Source organism: Anser brachyrhynchus (assembly GCF_964034855.1).
Source record: "Anser brachyrhynchus genome assembly, chromosome: 4".
Taxonomy (NCBI): Eukaryota; Metazoa; Chordata; class Aves; order Anseriformes; family Anatidae; genus Anser; species Anser brachyrhynchus.
The window spans coordinates 68,297,940-68,325,097 of NC_137698.1; the positions used below are offsets into that span (position 1 = coordinate 68,297,940).

Sequence of the window (27,158 nt, forward strand, 5' to 3'; positions counted from 1 at the left end):
TGATGAAAAGTGAACTGCATAACTGTGGTGAATGGGTCAAAATGCTGAGTGGGCGTTCCTGACTTTGGCTATGCTATGTGACTTGAAAGTCTCTTTTGTAAACAGGCAGTTAAGGTTTATGTAGGAGTACAGAGTAAATCTGCTTTTTTGGAGGTTAGTAAAGTATTGGGACTTCATGATGTGTTTAGTTAAATTAGAGGACATGTAGGTTTGTATATAAAACGTAAAGTGGACAAATTAAGTAAGCAGAGACAAGAATGCTTTGCTATTGCTCTGAGAAAGATTCATGGAGGTGTTCAACTGGATGAGAAAGCACAGAAAAAATGTCTTTCTGAGGCAGCCTAAACCCAGCTGTGCTAGTCTGAGGCCAGCCTCTGTAAATTGATGGTATGGCTTTTGTGTAGATACAACAATGTAATTTTAAAATGCCTTTGCCTATAAGATACCCTATAGAGATTTCCTGCAAGGTAAGAGGTGGAGATAAAATTTAAGCTGCCTGGTGATGGATTATTTGTCTTTCCTGAGTGCCTGACTGTGCCTGTGAGTTATGCATTTCTACCACTTGCTTTGGGAACAGCATGAAACTGAAACGTAAGCAAAGGATGTCTAATGTAGATTTGTTAGTATGATCATTGGGGTCACTGCATGCCTTTTTAAAACGTATTCCCTGAGGATAGGCTAATAAATACTCGTAGCACTGTTCTGGGGAAATGTGCTTTTGTTTTGTTGGACATCTGTGGCTTTAAGCACTTCACTCTGTAATAGGGCAGTGAGCAGCTCCCAGGGCTGAGTCCCACCACCCTCAGTCACCTGCTGATTCTTCTGGGGGATGTAGACACTCAATACAGTATCCTGCAGGACTGTGCCCCTTCCATTAGGAAGGTGCAGTTATAAAGTAATGTCCTGAGAGGAAAAAATTAGGAGGTTGAAGGCACTACCAGTTGGCAAGAGGTTTGCATACTGATCTTCCATTTCCCTCAGGAACAATTAAATGAGATCAGTTATATTTGCATATAAAATAGCTTACCTTTTCCCTCATCTGAAAATAAGTATTATGAGACTCTTCTCTTTTTCCTTCACAAAAATCCACGAGGATTATCTAATTGGAAAGTTTAAATCTGTTCTTCTAAAACCAAATAGAAAATGAGATTTCGTATACGTTTTTAGTAATATTCACAAATGGGAGCTTTAATAAGTTGGTAATCTGAAGAGAAGTTGTATTTAATATTTTAATGAATGTATAATGCTTCATAAAGTTATTTGTACCCATTAATTTAAAAATTAGTTTTAGGTATTTTAAAGAAATCTTATTAACTAGTTTAGACAAATGACAAAGAACTCCTAACACAGAAATGAGGACAGCTTTCCAAACTGTTACACTCTTGAGAGTTTGCTAGGACTTAATAATAATTTACTATTATTATTATTATTATTTTGATTGTATGTTTCCAGACTAACTTTATCTGTGAAGATTCAATTTTAAGATTTGGGACTGGGTTCTGAGTCACCAAATAGTAATAGATAAATCTCCCTTTATTTACTTGGGTAGATTTTTTTCATTTAATCTTAAATCTCAACCTGTAAATTATTTCGTACCCATCTCTGGGTTTCCTTAGTACCTATAAAAGTAGCCCTGTTCCACCCCACGTGTGTTGCACCTCACTCCTACTTGACTGATCAATGGGGTTTGAAACCTCTCTTTGTGGTGACCAACAGGGCTGACTCCAGAGCTCCTGGGCTATTTCTGCATTACCATGTAGCTTGGTCCAGAGGTCTGCTTAGCAGTTTGGTTTGTGGTTCTGTGACTGATGAGCCACTGGTCAGATGAGTAATTGCGAGATCAAGGACTTCCAGGGATAAAAATGCAGTGTGTTATAGAGTGTCTAAGGCTTTGTAGATGGAAGTGTGTGACTTACCCAGGTGGCATGAAGTTTCATTAAAACACACTAATGACATAGGTTTTGTGCATAACTGGGAGGACAGTTGGATAGCTCAGTAGGTCAGGTATGGGGTGGCAGGAAAACCTTGAAACTCAGGGTTTTGCCAGCCTGGCTCTGCCCCACTGCTGCCTGTTTCCTTGCAGGATCCCCTTCTGGGCACTATGAACTGCACTGAGCATTTTGGCAGCTCTGTGACAACAAACCAGGGATCTGGCACCTCTCAAAGCCGCCCATTTATGTCAGAGTGGGAGCAAAAATGATGCTCTGAGCTGTACTTTCTCTGTGTGCTGCTCCAGAACAGAATCCTTCATCTAAAACTTCAGTACTAAAAAACAATTCTTAAAGCTTTGCCCAAAGTAAACTTTTTAGCATCATTATTTCACTGAAAAAGTTATAGTCTTGTATGACAGTTGTGAAAGAATTTCGGAACATGGCCAACAGCTTTTTCTTTCCACGTGTGCTTACAGTACAGCCCTGCTTCCAGGCTTGGTAGGGTTCTTACTTTTTTTTCATTGTAAAAACAGAGGAGAGTTTGGAATTAGAAGTGAGGCTGGGGATATAATTTTGTAATTTTGTCCACGTTTTTACTTGTATTGAGTCTTATGACTTGTTATGAAAGCAGTAGTTGCCTCTCCTCAGTAAGTATGTCAGTATATGATTAAGTCACTGCCTGCATAGTTTGTTTGTTGTTTTTTTTTTCATGCTTCTTCACCATACCACAAATGACCTGCTGAAATGGATGTTCTTGAAATCTAAGCAAGTGTCCACATATAGAATTCGACAGCACTAAGACTTGTAAGCCCATTACCAGAAATGACATTTTCAGCAGGAAAATGAGGTCAAGGAACAGAGCAGTTGTGCTAGCACATCAGTGCATGAAGTTTTGCTCAGAAATCTTTACAGACATAGTGTTTCTTCCAGTTTCCAAAAGCCTGGCTTTTTGTTAAGAATTAAAGAATAAAAATAAAGATTTTTCTTTTTCCCCACTCTCTTTTCTAAGGAAACGAGAATTACCCATGCACTGTCTCAGAAATCTCTCCACCTCCTCTTGGCCTTTCAGTCCATAATGTTCTCCATTCATTGATTAGTTCCAATCACATCTGGTAAAAAGCTGGGAATGTCAAAGATTTCTGGATTCCATGCCAGCCCTGCCTGACACCTGGTCCCTGGGCAGCCCTCAGGATGTTGGCTTCATCCTTACCTTCATCCTTCACCTTGATGGCGGCAGCAGCCAAGTGGCAAACCTACACACCTCCCAGTTCTGCTGAGGACATGGAGAGGAGCTGATGTTACTGCAGGGGGATGCAGAGCTGGGGGAATTGCACTAAAGCTGCAAGGCATTGGTCTTCATTAGTCTTACTGCAAAGATTTGGAGTGATTCTTTGTCTCTCATGAGATGGTCTTAATCATCTGGGACAGGGGATCTCAGTGTCCTTCTCCCAGTTGTCCCTTCAGAGGCTGCTCCTTTTGTATGAATGATCCAGTACTTGGTACAGTAGCACAAGGAGCCTACTTGAGAATATCAGGAGGATATGTCAGCCGTAACTACTGAGCAGCTGTACACCCTGGCCCACTGAATATGGAAAACTTCAATAACAAGTTTCAGAAGGAAAAAGGTATTTCCTAGGGGATGGAAAATTCGTCACAGAGGAGAATAGCTCGTTCCTTTTCTTGAAGCTGTTGCTACTTACATGTTACAAATCACGTGCTTTTAAAATAAAAATAAAGAACACCAAAGTTTTTACAGAATGAATGAATTGAGAAAGGTAACTCTATTCTACACAGATTTTTTTAATATATATTTTACATTTCTTTGCACCCAGAAACAAAGCCTGAAACGGTGTCCATGATGATGTTTTGGATCAGTATTACTAGACAACTCTTTATGCCCATAGGTTTGGCAAACCTTGGGTATCATGAGAAGCAATCCCAGGTATTGATAATTCCTCCAGTACTGCAGGTCTTGGAAGGATGCTTCAGCAGGGACTTCCTGCCAGAAGATGTTCAAGTTTCTGTTGTTTTTCTGCTTTGGTTTTATCAAAACCTGGCTTTCTTACAGGGATAATTTGATCCTTCAAAATCAGGTGATGCCACTGAAACAATATGTTGTTACTGTTTTATCAGTCAACTTCAGATTTTATCAACTTTCTTCAAAATGCTCTTGTCAAGCCTGACAGAACTTTCATTCTCATTTGAAACTAATTAGAGCCTCTACCCTACTTCGATTTCATAAAAAGAAGCTATAGCTGGGGAGAACTCAGGTAGTCTTACAGCTCTAGTCCTAAAGAAACATACTTCATGTAATCCAGCAGACATCTGTATGCAAAATATGTATTTTACATACTTAATACGATATAGTGAGACATTTGCCTGTTTTAATATACAGACATCACTCTCAGTACTTCTTTGTGTGCAGATAAACTCATAACAATTCCAAAAGAGTTGAACATAATTAATATTCTGGTAATTATTTATTTCCAATTAAAATATCGTGTAATGAATAATAATAAAAAAGAACCAAGACTTTCAAATGTTTGAGGTTGAGTGCCTTGAATTAATATTTATGAGCCAAAAATAAATGTCCTGACTTCATAACAGTGCTGTGCACTCAGCAGCATCTTCTGCAATCAACAAAAGTATGGACGGAGAATAGAGTAACCTGGTGCTCTTCATCATTTTAATTGAGGTCAGGGCTTGCTGTCTTACTAAGTGTTCAAGGCTGCAGCACTTGGTTCAGGTGTAAATGCGTTTCCTTAGTTAGTGATGACAGTTGGCTATTATAACTAGTTTTAAGAAGCAGACACACTTAACACTTTGAAAAGCACACAGTAACATCTCCTGAAAGCCTGACTTCTGAAATACAGACCATTTGTTTAGTCACATAAACTAAGATGGCTGCTAATCCATGAGGGTGATTTGCCTGGGTATTGCAACTTTGTTTTGAACTCTGTTTTATTATTAATTATTATTATTAGTTTTTGTTATTTGTTTGTTTTTCTATGTGAAGATTGTGGGAATTAAAAAAGAACAAATTACCATTATCTGTTCCCCCTACAAATACACTGGTTTAAGCTCTCACAAGGGCTACAGCACTCCTTTTTGCACTTGAAAGCAAAAGGTTCTGTTCTGTAACAAAACTTCCATTTGCTTTTTCTGTTCATTTGCTTTCACTGTCCAAGCACCTTCCTGGGAGCCTGTTTAACTGCAGCCAGAGAAGACTGCTATGTTACTTGGTGTTTTATCAGGATTTGCAGCACTGCACTTGTAAACAGCATCTAGTTGGTGTGGGGCGCAACAACAAATGCTGGAAAATTCACCGTTTCCCTGTAGTTCCCGACTTTCCACAATATGCAGTGCATTGATGCCTGTGAAGATGCTGAGAAGCTTTTCAGCAACAGATAGGTGTAGAGGTCTGACGCAACGTCAGCCGGTATATGAAAGTGACAATGTCCATAGGCCTTTTCTGGTAGGTCTTCTGTAGGCATGTTCCTCAACGACATTCTTAACTTTTTGCAAGTCTTTCAGAAACTGCCCAGGCAGTCAGTCCTTTTCCTATTGCAGTTGGTGCTCCTTTTTTAAACAAAGGTTAAAGCTTTCTGCACTATTCTTCAGCCCATCCAGTTGTCTGTTTACCGCTGGCTAGACAACCAACGGTAATTCCTGTAACTTCTTAGCCTTAAGGATTATGTTGTCACAGGCCCAATACAATTGTGACATGCATAGTTACTAGTGACTGACTAAAGTGGATTTCAAAATTAGGTAATCCAAATGTATTACCTTACTTAAACCCTTCAGAATGAGCAGTTACAGGAAGTGTCAGATGAGCTAGGGTCCCATTAATCTCCTACACAATGTCTCCATCAACCCTACCTCCTGCCTGGGACTATACAATTCCTTCCTATGCAATCCTACAATGGTAAGTGGGAGAAGTAGTTTAATGTCACAAGAGGCATGGTTTAAATTTCTGACTTACACTTTTAACTGTGGATTTCCACCCAGAAACAAAATAAATCTTTATATGAAAAGAATGATGAGCCATAGTATCTGCTGAATTTAAACTTTTTTTCCTGGTGTAAATAAATCTCAACATTTCCTGGATTGTAGTTGTTATTCCCTGGCTTTTATTCCAACTTACCTTTGCTAAATAATGTTCTGCTTTGCATAGGAATTGCACAGAAGAATGAACCTAAGGACTATCTCATTTATCAGTTAGATGGAGGTCAGTATCAGCTACTGCAGTGGAAGGTGTGAAAATCAGCAATCTGTAGACATTAGGTAAAAAACATGTAGTGTCAGTTCCTTGTACCTAATAATTAGAGGGTGGCTTACAGGCTTGCATGTCACATTTAATGCACTCTATTCACATGGGATAATTCTGTGAAGCACTTTTGTCAATGTGTCCAACCCTCTGTGGCAAGAATATGTCTGCCTTCCTAATATTTGACTATTTACTTCAAGCATTTTGACCTAGACAGGTGACCAGTGATATTTCTGTAAAGAAAATTGTTTTCTCTTGGTTCGCTCTTTACTTGCCCTTTACATTCATTTCTTACTTAAGTCTGAAATAATAATTTTTAAAAGATTGGAAGCGACCTCTTCCATCCATCCAGTTACATGGAGTCAGCATAAATCCAGTCCCTGGCATCCCTGAAGTGCCAGGGAGAGTTTTGGGAGAGCTGGGGAAATTCAGCCTGCTAGCACTAGTGAAAATAACTCTGTGCTTCAACAACTCTGTGCTTCTTATTTGGTGCCAACTAGCAGGAATGTAGATTTCTCTGCTGATTGCAAGAACAGGTTTTTGGTTGACTGAAGGGAAATATTCTTAAAAAGTCTCCCAGAATATTGCCAGGTTCAAAGCCTGATGAAAAACTTGACCTACTCAAGTAATTGCCTTTCTGAAGTGAATATTTTTCAGAGAAGCTCTCCCTGGCCAGCCCTCTTTCCTCACTTTAAAACACAGCTCTGTCTTACTAAAGCCAAATGAAACTCTTCCGTATTATAGAATATGGCTGTCTGCTTAGACCTCTCCTATGTGCATTCAGGATGAACAGCTGCTGATCGCAAGATTTTTATTTATTCGTGTGTGTGCGCACTGTATTCATTGCAGGTACCTGCAATCGTCTGGAAAGATAATATGTGGGAAATCAGCAACAGACAGCTGCTAAAATCAGGTTGTCAGAGTTGAAATGGGTAATGGAACCTCAAAAATCCTGAGGATCCTGCTGAATTAAACTGCAAGCTGTGTGATAGGATGATTGGAAGAGTACTGCATACTCCAATTCCCGGATAATATTTGAGCCTTGTCCAAATACAAGGCAACATAAGGTGTGCAGTTTAGCTGCATGATTGTGGTGGAAAACTGAAGAGATATTTTTATAGTAGAACTCTTCTGCCATGGATGCAGGTATTTCATCCTTTTTCCCATCTCAGGTTTTCACTTACAAACTGAGAACAATGCTAATTTTTTCCTCTGTCCTCCTGCCCATGTATGCTGCAGCATTTGGGGGGCATCAACTACCTGTGTGTGCTGGCTATGAATGGAACTTTTTGTGATGTAAGTAAATAAGATAGGATGATGCAAGTAATTAAAATCAGAGGGGGAAGTTTCTCTCTCAAAGAAAGTCTTTAATCCACAGGTAATACAAGGTTACTGCCTTATGCCTGACAAAGACTGCAAATTTGTCAGAGGTTTCCTGTCTTGGAAATAGTCCTATCTCAGCACTTTCTGGGAAATAAAAGAATTTATTGTTCTTCTAAATGGCATGGTCTGCTGGGATCTGGATCTGTGAATGGACAAAGACCATGGGCAGCTCTTGACTATGGAAATTTTTCTCTTTTTGAACCTCATATCTGTGAGAAGTATCTGATTACTGATAGGTTTTTAAACCTTTATGGCTTCTGCTCCATGTCCCAAGGTAAGCTTTTTTCTCTTTCCACCTTCTAATATAGAGATATTACTAAATGGATCGAAGACAAAAATTTATTTCTTTAGTTCTTATTCCATATTGAATATAAAGCCTTCATTACTGTCTTCCATTTAACAGCCCCATGCAGCCAGCTATTCCCACTAGTGTCCGTTCATCTCAGCTGTAGTGGAAAAGCTTTTCGTTTGACTAGAAGACCTTACCTCAAGGACTGCAGTTTGGCATCTCTAATATAATGCTGTAAGATCTTCCATGTTTTTCTCAAACACCTGTAAGACTCATGCTCCTATTTTTTGTGACATTGGCTTCCGCTGCCTTTCACAAAAAGGCAGATGAGGGGAATGAACTGCACCCTGAATCAGACTGATGCATCAGTGCAGAAGGCAGCGCTCAGTGCTCCCACAAAAATCTGTGCTTTAACAGAATTTTTTGGTACGACTGAATGCAGCGTCATGAACTAAAAACATGGAGGAAAACCTCTAGAAATTAGTAAGAACTGAATGTGAATATCACTTTTCCTTTGAGATAAAACCACAAATTTCTCAGGCCTCACGGCCTGCTAGGCTGTGCCCCATGTAAATGTACCACAGGCTGTGACACTGAGCCACACAGAGCACTGTAATATTCATCTATTCCAGCTTGACAGAATCATGTGACTTTTTTTCTATGCCTGCACTATATTAGTTAAATTAGAATTTCAGTTGGATTTCAGCACCAACAGGCAAGTAGAGATACTATAATTTAATCTTACTCATGTCATAATCATACGATCAGCAAAAGTACACAAAATTTTGAAAGCTATAAAGTGCTTATTTGTGTGCAGCTAGTACTTACCGATTTATTGATCTGTTTCTATTCAGCTCTTTATAAATGAGTGAGACCTTACCCTGGGACCACATCGAACCTGATCTTTCTGCACAGACATTGTGTCTATACCCATCCATACTGTGCGGCGCTACAGCTGGGTGGCAGGTGTTCTGCAGCTGGCTCCTCTGCTCACTAGGCTGTGGCAGTATGAGACCAGGTGTCTGCATAACCGGTGCTTTTTGTGCCATGTACCTACGACAAACAGACTATGAGCTAGAGAGCTCAAAATTGTCCTGCTTTCTTCTTGCCAGTGGAAAAGTTTGAGTCATTGGCAAAAAATCTCATATATTACCTTTTTTTTGTTTGGGGGGGGGGGGGGGCAGATAAAATGAAGAAATCTAAAGCTTATTGGATAGGTATGTAATGGGAATGCCGAGGCACTGATATGAAAACTCATAATAATCACAGAGAGACTATGAACTGGATCCCCTATAAGCAGTAGAAATTCTTGGTGCTGAGTGTTTAGGCTTTCTGAAAATATAAAGAAATACCCTAAGCAAAACTAAAGAAAATAATCTTCAAAAAGCAAACCAGTATTTCTTAACCCCCCGCTAAAGCCACAAGATTTGCTTTCTCTTAAATAAAAGAATTGCGATGTTAAGGATGACTGAATATTTTCCATTGAGGCTAGTTTATCTATCTTAGATTTTTCTCCAGGATATAGGAATATTTTCCTCAGTGTGCTCTATTCTCACAACCCATGTAAGTCATGATGAGGGAGACATCATCCTGGCCATGCCATGGTTTCTAGGCTGCCAGGATAACCACAAAATTTAGTGAAAGTCATCACTGAGGGCTAATGTTATGTCCAGCTTAGACATTTCCTGCTAAAATATATCTCTGTCTTGATGTAGATAGTCATATGTTGACTGCTTTTTCTAGTACAGACTATTCTGTTTCATCTGATTGTGGTTGAGTGTGATTTCTCAGTGTGTTGGCTTGGCCAAGATAAGTGGTCAAAATGATCCAGCTGACAGTGCGATTGGGTCTGGTCGTGCTGATCACAAACAAGGAGGGACACGGCAGCTTGAGCAGAGACTCCCATGGGGAAAACTCCAGCAAAAGCTATTCACATTGGCTTTCTTATCCAAACCATTGTCCTGTGAAACTATAGTCTTGGATAAAGAAAATATGGTATCACTGGGCCTGACCATTCAACTTTGTGTGCTATAACTCATGCCTATATGATGTAAGTATTGAATAATACCGAGTCTGAATTTCAGTGTTTTATATCCGTTTTGTGTCTAGGTTGCTGTCCAAAAGGAGTGTTAGAGGGACAAAATGAATCTGTATCTCATATCAACTGAAACTTCTCAATGCTGTTGAATTTCTAGCAGTTGAACTGAGAATTACCTGTCATTAGACTCTATTTCAAAATCTCTCTTGTGCTTGTAGACGAAATAGGAAATTGCTTAATCAGGAAATAAAAACAGATTCAATCACTAAACAAAAAGCTGTGTTGCCCCCCACCTCACCCAGGAAGTGTCTGTAAGATGCAGATAAGAAACAGAAAGAGACCCTCCAGAGACTGTAGCATATTTAGCTCAGGATATAAAATCCCACTGATTTTTGGAGCTGGAGGTTAATATTTTCAGCTCTTGCTGTGTGAGGCTTGTGTCACACTTGCCTCAGGTTAGACAGGATGATGCTGAGACTGTTGGTAGTGAGGGCTTCAGTCAGCATAGGGTTTTATTGCTGCATGAGTCACTACTAAGGGGTATAAATACAAAATAAAGTATGTGAGCCTTACAATCCACATGGTGCGGGGATAGTGTGACTCAGTCCAGTCACCCCATCCTCAATTTTATCATTTCTTTTGTCACTATATGATGCCTGAGATCTGAAATGCTAGGGACAACCTGGAGTCTTTTGCATTAGTAAGTCTTCTCTTAGTCCTTGTTTCTCAAGATACATTATATTTAATGTATTACAACAGGTGGGAAAAGGCTAGAATGAAATGCCTTGTGAAAAAATATGATAAAAAATGAAGTCAAGTTAAGAAAAGAGAAAATTAATGAGGAGCGAGGAATCTTCATGCTATAGTTAACTCAAAAATTTAAGTGAAACCATAATTCTTGATTATGAAAGAAAAGGGGAGCAGAATGCATCTCATTTCCATGTTCATAGCTGTGGTTATATATATTCAAGGATATATCAAGCAAGAGAAAAATATTATAGCAGGTTTCAGGATCAGCTTGGAGCATCTGTTTGCATCTTGACCAAATAAGGATGCAAACAAAGGGTGGTGACTGATGTGAAGGCACAGTCCTATACAGCAAAGTCCAGAGTTTGCAGGGACTTCTCCTTCAGGAGAACTGGGTGGTGTAGGTCATTGAGCAGGACTTTGAGAATCTGACTTTTTCTTTATCTCTGTAGGTCTTCACCATTTCATAATAAATTCTTGTCTTGTATTTTGCTAGACTGAACATCTTGTGCTTGATCTTGTCTTATAGTAAACCCCACATCAGGGTGGCTTTACAGACTCTGCAAGCACAATTCTTTGGGAACTGAGGTGTTTGGAAGGGTGCAGGTATTCTTTGAAGTGCCTTACATCTTAAAAATGCTCTGGAAAACCTTTGTACCATGCAGGTCAAAGATGACAGTGCCTGGTTAGAGGGATGTGTTCCTGGAGAAGCCAATGTAGAATTTAGGGAAACTGCTCTGTTTTGAAGAGTTTTCTTACAAAGAGCCATGAGCAAGTTTCCTTATGCTGTATTATGAGCCAGGCAGTCTTACGTGTGACCATCAGCATGGGCTACGAGCAGAAGAAACTGCAAGTACTGAAAAACAGGATTCTCACAAAAAAAAATAGTTCCTACTTTTCTTTTAAAGGGCTTTTTGCTGGGGGGAAAAGGTGCCCATTTCCTTCCTCTGTGAAGTGGATGGGTAGGTAGGGCTGTTGGTGCTGAGGTGTTGTCCTCAGCTGGACAAAACTGTGGGAGGTGTGAGGGAGGGCACGATATGGTCTCTGCCAGCAGAAGCAGACTGTGGTGGGGAAGGTCAGTCTCAGGAGGGGAGGAAGCTGAACATCAATTCACGCAGAGGTAGGTGGTGGAGGTCTGATTGAAACTTTGCTAACTGGCAAATTCTGAATTTTCCTAGGAAAGGTCAAGCTAGTTTAGCAGGAAAAAAAAAAAAAAGAGCTGCTTCCAAACCATGACTGGATTTTCTGATTTTCTTTCTTTCCCCCAGCTGGGAATAACTCTGAATTGTCTGGATAAGTTTAAGCTGTTGCAGTGCCAGTGAAATAAGCAGAGTTACCCTGGGCCAAGTTCATGCCTGGCGTGACTACTTGCTGAGCTGCTTTTGCTCCAGGGATAGGTTTTATTCACCCTTCAAGTTACTTTTCTGGACTATAACGAGCTCTTATCTGAGACATCTGAATAAAATACTATATTTCAATCAAAAATATTAATAAAGTAGATATTTCAGATTCTTCACTTGCAAATAATTCATTGCATTGAATTAGTTTTCTCGAATCAATTAGGAGTCTGCCAGGTACCAGCAAATGGTAATTTAACAGCAGGAACAATTTTATGTATTTTTAGAGAGGATGAGAGAGTAGAACCAATTTCTTTAAAATTGCTCCTCCAACCCACAGGGCCCTGGCTGAATTTTTCCCTCCAACAGCACAATGGCTTTTGTTTACCAGTCTTCATATTTGGAACAAAGATATATTATTTTGACTTGGTGGTACTCTCAACCTAGTTATTTTTTTTGTTGGTGGAGTGCCATGAGTATTTTCCCTTGTGAGCACAATATACAGTCATATGATTTATGTATCTCAAGGACAAAACCAAGATCTGCAGAGACAAATATGAGTGTCTATAGTTTCTACATCTATAGCTGAAGTGTTTTTAACAGGATGATGCAGACCACTTTTACAATCAGCATAGAAATCCAGAATAACAGCATGGTGATCTGAGCCATACTACAGACATATTGTTTTTGCATTTCTTGATAGATGTTGCTCATTAGTCACTAACGGATGATTCTCTGATCTAACCCAAATAAGTTCAGTTCTGCTAATAGAAAACAATAGGCACAAACTAGGTCTGAACTGACCCTCCTCTGGCATCTGGGTTTTGTTACATTCTTCTTTACACTTCTACTGTTACATTCTTCTACCTATACAGAATCCAGATGCAGGTGATGCCTTTCCATTTGGTGTCAATTCTGGTGATGGAGTTAGGGCTGGTCACATTTACAGTTAAATCTGAAGTCCAAAAACCTTTTCCCAGAGTGGGGATTACTGTTATGCCTATTCACCACTTGTAGGCTGGATTTGTGCAGATCAAAAGACAAATGCCCCTACTTTCACAGTAGGGTACTGTCACAGAATGGCCTAGTCAACAGCAAAGCCCGTGCAGCTTTCATTGGATTAAAACAACGTCTCAAATGAACTGAAATAGCATTTGACCTCAGACAAAAGCAAGCATGTGCCATGCAATTGTCATTGCTGCCTTTCTGTATGATTGCAAAAACTTGAACAGCTTGCAGTTGTCATGTTTAGTGTCCTAATTGCTTCCACATTTCACTGGAAAAAAAATCTCAACTATTAATATTTTGCAGAGCTCGAGAATTCTCAGTATCTGCTTCTGCAAACTCTACGCTGGTTTCACTATCTAGTGTACTTCTGAGTTTGTGTAGCTGGCTGCCTCAAGCTGCTATAGGGGGAATGGCAGCCCTCTGAAGTCATCCACACCATACTAAGGACAAATCTATTTCCTTGGACTTCTGTCCATGGGAAACTTCATCAAAATCTCCCAGGGAAAAGGGCTGCATTTCTTTAAGTTGAACCAACTAAGACATTTTTGAAAATGCATTATTCTGACAGCTCTTCTCACGCTGTCAGATAGTGTCAAATAGGTCTACAGGCTAATAACAGTACTATACTAGTGCCAAACACATGCTAAATGCTGTAGAAACCCCTGAAACAAAGCCTCTAGACCCAAAGCCTTTGTACTGCATATAACCATGCCCATGTTTTCTCACTAACTTAACTGAAACAAGTCACGGCTCTGTCTGGTCTGTCCTCATGGAGAAAACCTTTCTCCTTCCATCCCATCTGTCCCTCCCTCATTTGATCTCACATCTGCTCTCTCTCATCCAACTACTACATGAAGAATCTGGTTCTTAAACAAGATTTTTTTTTTTTTAACATTGCCAGGGACTTGTCAAACATCTATTTTTACTAATTTATTTTTACAAATTGGGTCTCTTTTTTTCATTGGAGCTTAGTGAATTAAGATGTACAACAGTATTTTATGTCTGTGTTTGAGATCCTGTGAAAAGCAAAAAAACAGTTCTGTTAAAAATGTGAATAATTTTAAGGGTTGTTAAAATTTCAGCTTTCAATAATTTCAGCTGCAATTAAAATAATTATTGTGCAATTTACTCCATGAAAATGTTTAAAAGAAATTCTAAAAGAACATACCAAATCAAAACGTACATGTTTTAGAATTCATAAAGCATTCAGTCAGTATCTCGAAGGACCTTATAGTCTTACTGTTTTTTTAAGTAAGTGCATTATGCAGAGCTGCCAGACTTCTGGGCCTTTTCCACCTCAAATATTAAGATTCCCAACAAGCTTATGAAAATTTCTGCAGATAAAACACATCTGAAGAAAATTTGTTTTTAATACTGTCAGCTGGGTATTCTTCCCTATTGCACATTCTCTGGTGCTTTGTCTAGCCTAGCTGTAAAATAAGGCTATACGATAATAATTTAACTGAGAAAATGTGTGTTGCTGCTCAGCAATTGTTTTCCTAGTATAATGAGTTGACTCTTTTCTACAGCACCAAGTTCTGCCTGCCAAATGCAATGAGACAGAATATGCAGAATGAAAGTTATTGCTTCCATAATGACTTGGGAGGGTACTTTGGTGTTAAGGAGTCATGGCCAGCAGAGCGTTGTGCCAGTTCAGGGGACTGGTATTAAGTAACATAGCTTTTCTGCCCAGTGGCATCTTACGTTAGATAGTGGGTGGAAAATTTCTGTGACCATGTCCATCACGGGCTGGAGCACAACTCATTGATTCCAAATATTGGGCAGAATGACACGGGGAACTTATTAGCACTAGCACCAACCTTGCCTGCTGGATAAGCTATTACATTACACTTGGAAAGATGGGATAAGATTTTTTTCCTTGGGATGACAGGTGGTGGGATGAAGATGAAATCCACTTGTTCCTAGCACGCAGCTCAGGGATGCTTTCTCCACTGTCACAGGCCCTTTATACTGACTTGATTTATTGCCTTGATGTGTTACAGTTAACAACAAAGTGTTGTTGTTTTTTCCTTAAAGAAAATCCAGGGGAATGTGTTTTGGCTCCCTGGGCAGCCCTCCTAGTTGAGAATACCCTTCCAGGCGGTTTCTCATCCATTTCACAAGTCCCTCTAGTGGTGTCATCCTGGAAATTTTACTCTTACATTCCCAAATTATTACGGAGTAAATGCAAATCAAAATTAATAATTATTTTAATGAATTCTGTCATTACTGAAAATAACGTAACTTCATGAAATCTGGATGTGTTTGGTATAATTGCTCTTAAACTTGTGGAAAATCATGTACCAGGGCAATTCCGCTGGCTTTGTCTTAACAGGAATTGATGCTATTTTCAACGACAGCTGGTCAAGATTCCCAATTTTCACACAAACATGAAGCAAACTAAAAATATGATGTTTTTTTCAACATGCAAAATGTTCTTGGCTTTTCTCAGAAAGATATTTGAGGAAATTTATTTTGAGAAAATTATATTTCTATGGTGACCTTGTGAGGGACAACTACAGTATTACCAGTGTGCAAACTGCAAATGTGTAGTTCAAGCTGGTATGTAGTGTTCACAAACAGAACCTGAGAAAATAGATGATATTTCTGATTACTTGAAACCATAACATATTAGGAAGAAAATAACAGTAAAAGATTGGAAGTGAAATGGAAACATGTCTGAAAGTGAATTAGAAGAATGGAGAAATGCAGAAGTTCTCTGAAACAAACATTTTTTGTGTGTGTATGTCTTTGTTTCTGTGTTTTGAGTGTTGATTTTATGCAATATAGTTGGGAAGATAGTAAGAACCACATTTAGTCCTAGGGGCTTTTTTAGCTTCTAGGCTTCAGGGCTATCCAGGCAGATCTGCAAAATGTGGTTTGCTCCAAACATTTGAGTAGTGAAATGTAGCATAGAAGGGTGGCAGAAATTAGGCTGTGACCTACATGAGAGTGCAGTCTGTCCTTACTGGCTGCATGGCCAGAAACATGTTCAGCACCACCAACCACACTGATGGGGAAAGGAATTTTGTTTGCTGCCCAGGTCAGGTTGAAAGGGCTGTACTGGAAGAACAAGGCACTGCTGCCACAGCAGCCAAGACTATCCTGAAAATGCAGTGGATAGAGTTGTGCAGCTATTGGTAAATATGGGCACTTGAAGTTTATTCACCTTGCCTTTGAGCCAGACACAGCCCAACCACTCCTTGCTGCTCCTCTTGGAGCCCCAGCCACCTGAGGTGATGTGCTTTTCCCAGAACACCAGGGAGCAACTGGGGGAAAGCATGTATACTCCTATTTGGTTAGGCACTGCATTTGATCAAAATCCAGCTTTATTTGGGAACAAAACATTCCCTCTGTTAGTCTGAGGGATCAAGGGGTTCACAGTGGAGAAATCAAATTAATTTCCTTTCTTTAAACAAGTTGTCCATCAAGACATGGGAAAGCAAATGCTATCATCTTTCTTTTTTTCCCCTAATACCTTGAGGTTAGATGAGATTAAGCATCCTTTCATGCCGTACCCTCATGCAGCACTCTGCAGGGACCTGTCCAAAATCCAGCAGCTGGCACACCAGGGAGGTACCTTGGGCATGTCCTTTCCCTGGTCCTCAAAGCGGCTGAGATGTGCTAGTCTTGCAGGGTAGTTCTTCTGCTTTTGGGCTGGAAACTTACAGTTTACAACCAGAGTCCAGATCCAACAGAGCTTTCCCTGCTGTACTCTGTGGGCTGTAAATATGTTTAGATACTGTGTACCCTCCATGCCTCTGTGCTGTGATATTTATCTTAAGAGATGCGGTGGATGAAATCTTCAAGGGCACTGGCTTAGACCTACTATTAAAGTCAATAAAAGGAAGGCACAAACTACAAATTTTCTGTAATAAATCTAAATATTAACTCAGTGCAAGGGGACTTACGAACAGCTGCTTTGCTTGAGTTACAGGTGCTTTGGGTATCACAATTTTGCATTCCTCAGTAGAGTATTTGAATATTGAAAGTGTCATCCAAAATACATTTCAATTTCCTTGACTTTGAATTTTAATTAATTTATTTATTTATTTATTTTAGTCTCAAATTGCTTTCTAGAAAAATGGACTCTATTTGGGAAGCTTTGAATGGAAACAAACTAGAATAATGACAAAAATAAGATGTAGGCTCACAAAATACTCTTTTAATTTCAAAACATAATGCAGAGAGCTGTTACTGCCTGATATTAGTGTTTGTGCCTCTGCATATAGAAGTGTGCTGACCGTGGAGGAAAGGTTTGGGCTCTGGAATCAATACTGAGCACTGAAGTAGCTTTTAGATGTTCATCTCCTGCCGTGCATAGTCTAATTTGCAGTTTGCTGAGATCCCATTTGACATGCTACTGGAGGAGTTCACTTTATCTCAGCGAGAAATCTAGGGAAGTCAGTAGTTGAGAATAATGGATCATCAGGAAGTAAATGTAGGGATAATGCATGCAGGGAAAACTTCAGCTATGAAACTTGTTTTGGAGGAGAGCAGGTAAACATCTTTGCTTGATTTTTACTATTAGAAATTAAATTGTCAAACCAATGTATGGAGAATGATTGGGTATAACAGTTACATTTGGGTTGTATGGCTGAAGTCCCAGAAGGATGTCATTTATTCATTTGATCTAGCCTACAGAGATAAACATCCCTGCTTGAGCTTTCTGACAAGTGGTCATTTGGGAGAAATGATCTCTGTAATTTTCCTTCCTCCTTTTCTGTCCATCCCTCCTCTTGCCTGTTCTTTGTAAAACTCCCCCCATACACACACTTTTAAAAAGCAGTACCCCTAGCAAAAACCCTCTCTCACCATTGCAAATGGATGTGTGAACTCTTTTAATGGTATCAGAAAATTTCTTTGCCTTCCTTCCTGAGAGAGTTCTCAGATGGCATTACAAATGTATGTAGTAACTCTTATGTTACCGGCAAGAATCTAGATGCATAAGTGCTTAAACACTTAAAAATTTTAGGAACAGACTGTACACTGATGTGAGAGAGTCCTTGCTTTCTCTTACTGCTTCAGTTTTCCAAAGCCCCCAGAACCTTTAGAGACAAAAATGCAACAAAAAGTTGTGGTCATTTGAGTGTTAATTTCCTTTGGTGCTTTTGAAAGTTCACACTGAAGTGTTGTGCTAGGAGAAACATTCTCAAAAGAGACTCATCCCAACCAGAGGGGAAGGACATAAAAGAGGGTTTTCCTGAAATATTTCCTCCTTTGTTATATGCAGGGTGCAGCTACCCTTGCCCAGCAGCCTGTGCCTTATCCATCATCTTAATTCCTCTGTAAAGAGAGGATGTAAGAACTCTTTCCAACCCTGTGAGGGCACTGGGCAGGTTACAGGCTATGAGGTCCTCTCATACTGCACAGACTGAGGGTGAATGTGAGAAACAGAGGCTCTTTTGGAGCATCTCCCTCTGACCGTTCTAGAAAGAGCCCCTGGAAGGACAGTGAGGGCTACCTGCCCCTGCTCTGAGCTTCCAGAGGTGGCAGTGCTTTGCTGTGACCCTTCATGCATTATATTATATTATTTATTTATTTACTGAAAAACAGCCTAAGGAATTAATTTGGCTTGTAAGTATTTTTCTATGCTATTTGCTGAGGTGTTAACCATACCTTCTGTGTTTACATGCCTGGCAACTAGCAATACTCTTTACTTAAATGACTTCTGCTGACTAGGAGAATTCAACCACTTTGTAAAAGAAATATTGAAACAGTTTTGTTATACACCAATATTTTAGTACTACCCTGCTTTTTCTAAAGTAATTAAATAGAAACTGAGAAAGTGTTTAACTTTAAAAAACATTAATTTGTCTTTAGGCTTTCAAGTAACTTTATTACTCCACCTTCTTCAAGTGAACAAATAGAAAATTCTGTTCCTCTCAGCCCACAGTGAGCTAGTTTTAGATTTGTTTGTTTATTTATTTATTTTGCCTATCAATACATGAATGTGATTTAGATTTTGAGCTAAGGGGGAAAGTCTCCTGCACAGAACAATAGGAGGAGAAAAATATATATTTTTTGATTCTATGGCCAAATTAAAAAAAAAAAGAATGGGGAGCATAAATGATTTCAAACTAAAATTTGGATATTTTTCTTAAAGTTCGAAAAAATATCTTAGGTGGAAACCAAATTTTTATTTTACCTATCATTTTTTTCTTTTATTATGGAGAAAAAAATATTACTACTCCTTAAGAAAGCTATATTTTAGCATTTTGAAGATAAAAGTTGAGATAGTATTTGAGGTGTGGTTTTTTTTTTCTTTTTTTTTCCCTTGATCTGGAAGTAACTGCTAAATTTAATCCAAATGCTTGAATAGTTTCATTCCTCTTGACTCAGCATTTCTCAGAGAATGCTGTCTGGGGGAAAGCCTCTCCCAACTCCAAGGTACTGTGAATTCAGTGGGAAAATGCACACATGGAAGCTGCCAGAAAGGACCACATATGGCCCCAGGGTACAGCAGGGTGCAGAGGTCCCACAGTACAGGGGATCCAGGAGGAAGAAATGAGGACTCAAGGAGACGGCATTCTTGAAGTCGGATGGGATCCAGTGTTATAGGACAGGATATGCTATATAATGTGCTTATTATAATCTTATATAATAGGACATTATACATAATTTAATAATTATAATAACAGGACAGTTCCTATAATATTAGATATAGTAATAATAGGATAATTCCTATAACATACAATATTCTATAATATAAGCTATCAGGTATCAGGATATTTCCACCCTAGGGAATATGAAGCTGTGCACTTCAGGCTAACAAAATAATTATTTCCAGGCCTCTAGTAGCTTTGGCATCATCTGTCTTTTCGCTGCCACTACTGGGATTTGCAAGGAGTGCGGAGGGGGGAAGGAGAGAGAGAGGGAGAGCAACATCTGAATCAGCTCAGCTCAGGCACAGCAGTGTGATCCAGCCAGCAACAGCGAAGCTAAAGGTCACCCATACCTGCCTGCATGTGCGGCTGTGCAGAGTTTCACCTACGTGAGTCATTTTTGCTCTTTCAAACTTCAAAACAAGCGAAGGAAAATCTTGAGAAGAACCATCAGTTTGGCCAAACTAGTTTCTCGAGTGAGGGAAATATTCTTCCTAAATGGACAAAAGAATTTAAAAGGATCATTTTTTACGAAGTGAAGGAGAGGAGGGAGGAAACAGAAAAATGGTCAGTTGAGCATGTAAGTGTGTTATCTGTATTTTGACAGAATAGTCACCGTTGTGTAGCAGACCCCTCTTCTTGTTATTTGCCAGCCTGTGGGGTGAAAGCCCAGCAGCGGCTGTACACTCAGCAAGAGATGGCATTTCAGCCGGAAGAGGTTTCGCCTTCGAGTCATGAACTGGGTCACCACCTAATGAAGTCTCAAATAGACTTCCTCCCTACTGCAGAATCGTTTAAAGATGAGAGAGGAAAGTGCAAGCATGAAAACCCATTATAATATATAGCTGCACTAAGCCTTTGAGTAATGGAAAGTACATGCTGTATCTCGCTGTTGTCCAATTCCAGCTCGGGGTCCACAGCAGCTCCTAGCAACATCTGCTACAGCAGAATCTCTCAGCAACAGAAAATCCACTGTGGTGACACTGTAGCCACGTCAAATGACATCCACCCTCTCACAGCTGTGGGGCTGAACACTGCTACAGGGCAAAAAGAGGGGCTCTGGCTCAATGCATTCCTAGAAGAGGTCTATTTCCTTGGCTCCTAGAGCATCTTTTTACACTAGGAGTGATACAAGCTTCAAGTGAGACAAGCTTTTTCCCTTCATTAAGTATTTTTTACCATGAGGTGTAATTTACACCTGTGAGCCCAACGAAGTGGATCTTGAACCCTGTACTCTTTTGTTTAGCACTCAGATTTCAGCTAGAGGCATGAGGTTTACACATCTTGCCACCCAAACTGCTCTCAAGCTCAGGGTCACTGTCCATCAGGAAGAGCTTTAGGGAAGTTCCATCCACTGCTTATGTGCCTGAACAGTCTTGGCAGCTCTTCATGTGGTTTGGGTGCTTTAGTACAACAGCAGGAGAGGCCAGATGGGCCATTTGTGGGCTGCATGTAATGCTCTTAATTGTACTGGAAATGGGAATATTGGATGAGCTGCATAAGATAGATGTAGACATACTTTCTATTAAGTGTGTAGTCAGTCTTTGTAAGTATGGTATACATTGTTCATATTTCTAGCCATTAAATTCATCAGTACAATGAATGCAGTTTAGATGGGTAATGAAAAGTCCTCTATTTTACCTTAAACTGGCACATAATTTTACCTGTCAACAATCTGCAGTACAGAAGGTTATTTCTGAAATTCCTGGCTCTAGAAGTTACCGAGGTACTTATGAAAATGTACTTAACTGCCAGTGAGTCAGCATTCACAGGTCTGAAACTCATTTCCAGGAATTATGTGGTTTACAAGACTTGACTTCCAAACCTGGCAACTGACACAGCAAGAGAGCACAAAAACTCAAATGCAAACCCCAAATACCTTTCAAATGCAAACCATGGTAAGAAAACTGTCAGTGTCTTGAGACATATCTGCACCTGTCATTTAAAATTAGAGGGTAGTGGAGAAATAATCCACTTCAATCATTTTGTCTTTGGGGACATGGTTTCTTCACTGTTGTCAAGTCCAAAGATCCTGCTGAAATAGAAAAAGGAAGCATTCTTTAAATTTAACAGTAGTAATGAAGACCATTCCTATTCTTTTGGACCCATTAAATGTAGAATGAAAGCATTTGGTATATTACCAGCATCATAACAACTGACAGTATCTGCTTCTGGCAGTGCTATGTGAGCGGAGAAGAGGTAACAGGCTGCTGGCAGCAGAATTTTCAGTATTATTATTTAACGTTGATTTTCCAGTGGATTCCAGGAACACTTTGGCCAGGCCCATTTCCAAAGATGAGTTCCAAATAATACAAGTGCTTTTCAGGTAGAAACGAGAAAATGTTCAAGTCCTATTTAGGGAATGAGGCCAATAATTTATTTAGAGAGTTAACACAAGGGAAGTGACCCTTCCCACGTGCCCCACAGCCACTAAGTGGGATTCACTGGTAGCAATCCTTTAGGGAGAATTTGTGCTCCTGGCAGTGCTTTCAGTAGCTGACTATGTGCTTGGAAATAAGCTGCTGTCTGTCTCATTTCCTTAATTTCCTGGCTCTGCATCTTACTTTTCAGAGATATATTTCTTCTTTTCATTAAGGATGGTATGGTAAAGGGATGTACTTCTGGGATCCAAAGCAGTAGCAGAGCTACTCAGCATGAAGGTGATGCAACTGTATGAGACCCCATGGGTGGAAGGGGAGTCCGTACTCCAGAATGAAAAATGAGTTAAGGCAGCGCCATGTGGCTGCAGTTTGCTGGAGTGAGGCAGAGAATCCACCCCTTGCACTAGAGCTTTGGATAACTAAATGATACTGTTCCCCTTACTGTGGTTTAAGTTTAATTGGAGTGAGGCACATGAAGGAAAAGAACCAACCAAATTTATGTTGGGTCTTGTAGATATTTTTTGAAGAGTGCCTTTCAGGACTTTTATTGTCCATCTGAAAACTGCCTTGCTGTAGAAACTACCATCCTTTTTTCTCTGCTTGGTAAATGCTGCCAAGGGAAACAAAAATATTATAGAAAGCTTTATTAGAGGAAACATCGAGTTTTTCTCTTGCTTATGGAAAAAAAGTAATTACATGGCAAGTTCCCAGTGTCAAGTAATCTGCAGTATCTTGCATTGTTTTTGGTCCATTTTCAGACCTGGTTATGCCATGAAAACAAATTGCCCTTATCTTGTGAGAGCAGATGATGGCCTCAGGCTCATTAGAACAGGTCAAGTCATCATCATGATCATCTAAAAATTTTAGTAGATTTTGCTTAATAATGTGGTGGATTAGGCTTGTAGTATGAGGAGTTATTTTCCAAGGCTGATGCCAGGTTATTAGACAGAGGAATATTTTCTGTGCTCTAGTGGTAGTATCCCACTGGGACTTTTTTTTTTAATTAATTAGTTTTTTCCTCCAAGTTGCAATACCCCAAGCTAAACATTTAAGTTCCATCTGAAAACCAACAAGTGATATGACTAGGTTTCTCTCCAACAGATGTAATCCTCTTCAAGTTTGTATGGATGAAGAAGAAATCTTTGTGTACAATTTAGTTTATTCTCAAAACAACAAAGGTATTTATTTACAATAACAACATCCTAACCAAGATAAAATAAGGTTAGAAATATTCGTGGGCACTACTGTGTGGTAATAGCATGGCACCTCAGAGGTCTGACAGTGTTCTTCAGTTGCTTTTTTTTAGATGTGAACATCATAATTTAAAGGGTGGGCTGCTTAGCAGTAAAATAGAATGAAACACCACCTGTACAAAAAAAAAAAAAAAAAAAACAACCAACCAAAAACCTCTGAAGAATTATCTCTCTATTGACTATTGTACTGGAAACATGCCAACATATGTAAGCAAAATAGTCTAATTCTGTATATGAGCAGGTAAATATATACACGTAAATAACCTGTGATCTTTATTGCATATAAAAAAAATAACGTTCTTGGAATCCTAAATAACCCAATGATAAGCAGTGAAAAAGCAGCTTGCTAGATTAGGTTCCTGTGCATATAAAGAGTTGGATGAAAGCTTGATATTTCAATAAGCATTAAATATATAGTTGATAGAGCACTTGAAGAAGGCAGCTGTAAATTATTTCTTATCACGGCCTCAATAGACCACTTACATTTTATCTGGAGAAGAGAATTTCAGTGGTTGCCTTAGATGTGACTGCTTAAATTCAAAGAAGAAAACGTCTTAACCAGGACACCTTTTCATCTACTTTTGTTTTGACGAGGGTAATTTATGCTCTTATTAATCATCTATTAGTAATCAGGTGAGAAAAGACAGGAGGGTAAGCATGTTGGAAATTAAAGTAGAAAGCGTTAAGAAAGGTTCCCCTATTGTGTTTTGCAGGCTGCAGAATCTGGCTTTAACATTGCAGCAAAGCCAAGGAGAGACTCACCTCTACAAAATCAGAAGGTCCAGCTGATTTCACCAGGCTCCATATGGGCAGCCACTGAGCCACATACCTTCAGTCCTGGAAGGATTCTCTCCCAGACATGCAGAAAAAGGTGGAAATCTGAAGTGAGAGCTGCTCAGCCATAGGCAAGCTCTGGAACGAGTGCAAATCTTCATATCACCACAACCTTACTCCTGGGCTGGCAGGGGAGAAATATTTTCAATTCTTGCTTGTTATTCCTATTTGTTTCAGAAATTTTGCACTAACATATTTACCTGTCTGCTCATTTCAAAGGTCCCTGCTATATGAGAAAATGATCAAATAATGGTCCTAGAAGATACATGGTGCCCCTTTACTTTAGTTTAACTGCGTTTTAAAATTAGATATCTTGGCATAGCTTGGCCTTTGTTTCCAACATGTCTATCTAATGCATTAATAACTGCCTATGGTGAAGCAGCAGCCTCACTAATGATGGAACACATGTAATATCAATTTAACACCAATATAAATTTTTATATATTTCAACAATTTTTAGGGCTGCTTGTTGCTATATAATCTATTGGAGCTTACTGTTACAGCAAATCATCTGAATTTGTCTTGTACTGGGGGTGATAGGTATCAACCAGATGCTCATTCCCACACCAGACAGTTACTGAAGAATCTGCACAAAAGTTACAACTTCTCAAAGAGCCAACTTTACTATTAAAACTATGGCAAAGTTTCACTGACCGGACTCACTATGGGGTGTGAGACCCTGCAAAAGCCACTGTGATGATAAAATATAAATATATATGTATACACATATATAAAGCTTTCAAAAATCCCAACTAATATTGTTTAATGTGGCTATCCCAATTCTCTCACACAAATGCTATCATTCCATTTCTCATTATTTATATTCAGTGTGGTTCTTAAGAGAGCAGTGAGCAACATGCCATTTTGGAACTGCTGTTACCAAGGGCATACACAGTTTAATTATTAAAACAAAGCTGTTACGTAGCATGCTCTAAGTGCCACTGCTGCCACTTAGAAACTGATGTGATTTGCATTTCTTTTAATAAATTAGGTATTTAATTACATTATAAATGTAACCTCTAATTGAAGTACCTTCTCCCCATGGCCATAACTCCGTAATAATTTGCACAAGCTACCTAGAAGTGGGTGCATGCTGCTGCAGAAATGGAAACCTCACTAATAAGCACTTAAACATCATTCCTGAGGATTTTTGCAACTTAATGGACTTTCCCCCAGGATATCTCTTTGGAGGATTTGTTCTGCTGTATTGTGTTGCATTTAACTTGTCCTCTACTTGTGGCCATTTGTTTGTTTGCACTTTTCTCCTTGATAGCTTTTATTTTTCATGCCTGGATGTCCACTGCTATCTCCATTGTATGTAGAGGTGGATGCAAGTCCTTGTCCTTGGATATTTCATAGCAATGGTGTTACTGAATTGTTCTAAACCTATTTAACTGCCTAAACATAGATTAAAATTTTAATATTTATAGTGTTACTGAACTATTAAGTGAGTTCAGATATGTCAGTTTTCTGTGGGTAGTAAATCATGGACCCAAATTAAAAGAGCAGTTCCCTGCTGAGGATGCCAAGTAAAACTTCATCAAATGTGGAAGTCGTGTATCAGTATGATTGCTAAAAATTTAACAGCTTTAAAGATATTTATTTACCTTAACCTCTTGATTGGATCTTGTCTAAGCTGTTATTTTCTGCTTGTCTAAAATTTGTTGTCAATTCAGTAAGGAATTTCATTAATATTTTATTTTATATTATTTTATTTTATTTATTTTTTCTGTAAGTTACTTCAAACTGCTTGTGACCAATTTAACTCACAAAGCAACTGAGTCAATGAATTCAAATAATACCTGCCCATATTTCTTATGTTTAGAGAATGTTGTGAAGTTGGTGAAAACAGAGTATAAATCAATATATTTAACCAACAGTAGTGTTTGATCAAGTCATAAAAAAAAAAAAAAGAGGAAGGATTAGATAACAAAAATAATTAATTATGCTGTGCAGCTGAAGAGCAGCTGCTCAGTTTCTTGCACTGATTGATATTTTCAAGGCTGTCCCCGGACTTCTGCATTTGCTACCAGCTTTCCTGTTGCCTTCCATGGTGATGTGAAAACCTGAACAACCAAGGCATGCTCATGACAGTTACAAGTTTTGAGGTGATCTCAGGATCAGCAGTGCAATTCAATTGCTAAACCAGTGATGGGGGCTCCGAGGAGAGGAAAAAGACATTAAGAATTTGTTCAGACAGCTTGAAAGAGTCTCTCACTCTCAAATAACACAGGAATTTCAATACCACATTAGAAGCTAGAGGCTATCTAGTATAGTAACTTACTCCTATCAACAGACAGTACCAGACACCGAACGCATCTCCCAGGAAATAAAAGAACAAAAAAAAAGGACATTTTTGGATAGCTTACAGTTCAGTTTCTTCCCAGCTCCCATAGAAATTTCTACTTTTCAGATTCTTATTTAAACCCTCTCTTCATTTCTCATGTTTCCTGTGTGTTTTTGAACTGTGGTCTTTGTTCTTTCTGTCATTGGTTAAATGAACAGCGTTGGCGACATACTTGTTGGTGACTTTGCTGTTAATTTACTGTCTTTTACTATGCTTTTCCTGGATCTCATGGTAGGAGAAAGATGATCAGACATTTGGCATCTAAAAAAAACCTGATATTTAAATTCCTTGCAGTGCAGTTTCCTGTATATAAATAAGAACTGGGTGACTGTCGAAAAGTCTCATCTCTCAAAGAAAACTTGAACAAAGTCATGCTGAAGGAGGACAAATTCTAACAGTTTCTGGTTACTCTCTGTATGTTGTGCATAACACATGAACCTTCTCAGTTTCTCCAGGAGACATTCAAAGATTAATTCAGCCACTTACAAATACATACCTGACAAACTGTCATATTCTGCACCCCTCTCCCTTCCTCCAAAGCTTTTTGAAAAGATGAAACCTGAATTTCAAATATGAGATAAGCAGCTCATTTAATTAGTTTAGGACTTTTCTGTCTGTGGACAGATGAATTGCATTTGTTTCTCTCAAGTATGACAGCTCCTTTTCACCTATAGCTGAGAATGCAATGTCATTTATTTTTCTTTCTATAAATTGTGTTGCTAAATACCTTGTTCAACT

General features: G+C 39.1%; 1 protein-coding gene across 9 annotated transcripts in view; it reads left to right on the forward strand.

Moving 5' to 3' along the window:
- The window catches only part of LOC308194034 (uncharacterized protein), a 35,071-nt gene that overhangs the window by 1,007 nt on the left and 6,906 nt on the right, over nt 1–27,158 (forward strand). For 2 of the 9 annotated variants that reach the window (XM_080589375.1, XM_080589374.1), the window contains exons 1-2: nt 6–467; nt 23,953–24,110. In XM_080589375.1, the coding sequence (XP_080445501.1) occupies nt 426–467; nt 23,953–24,110 (200 nt within the window). In that variant the 5' untranslated portion in view covers nt 6–425. Of the gene's footprint in view, nt 1–5; nt 468–7,984; nt 8,105–23,087; nt 23,165–23,755; nt 23,873–23,952; nt 27,142–27,158 lie in introns of those variants that run through there. The other 7 variants (XR_013950188.1, XR_013950189.1, XR_013950190.1 and 4 more) reach the window with 6 other exon arrangements.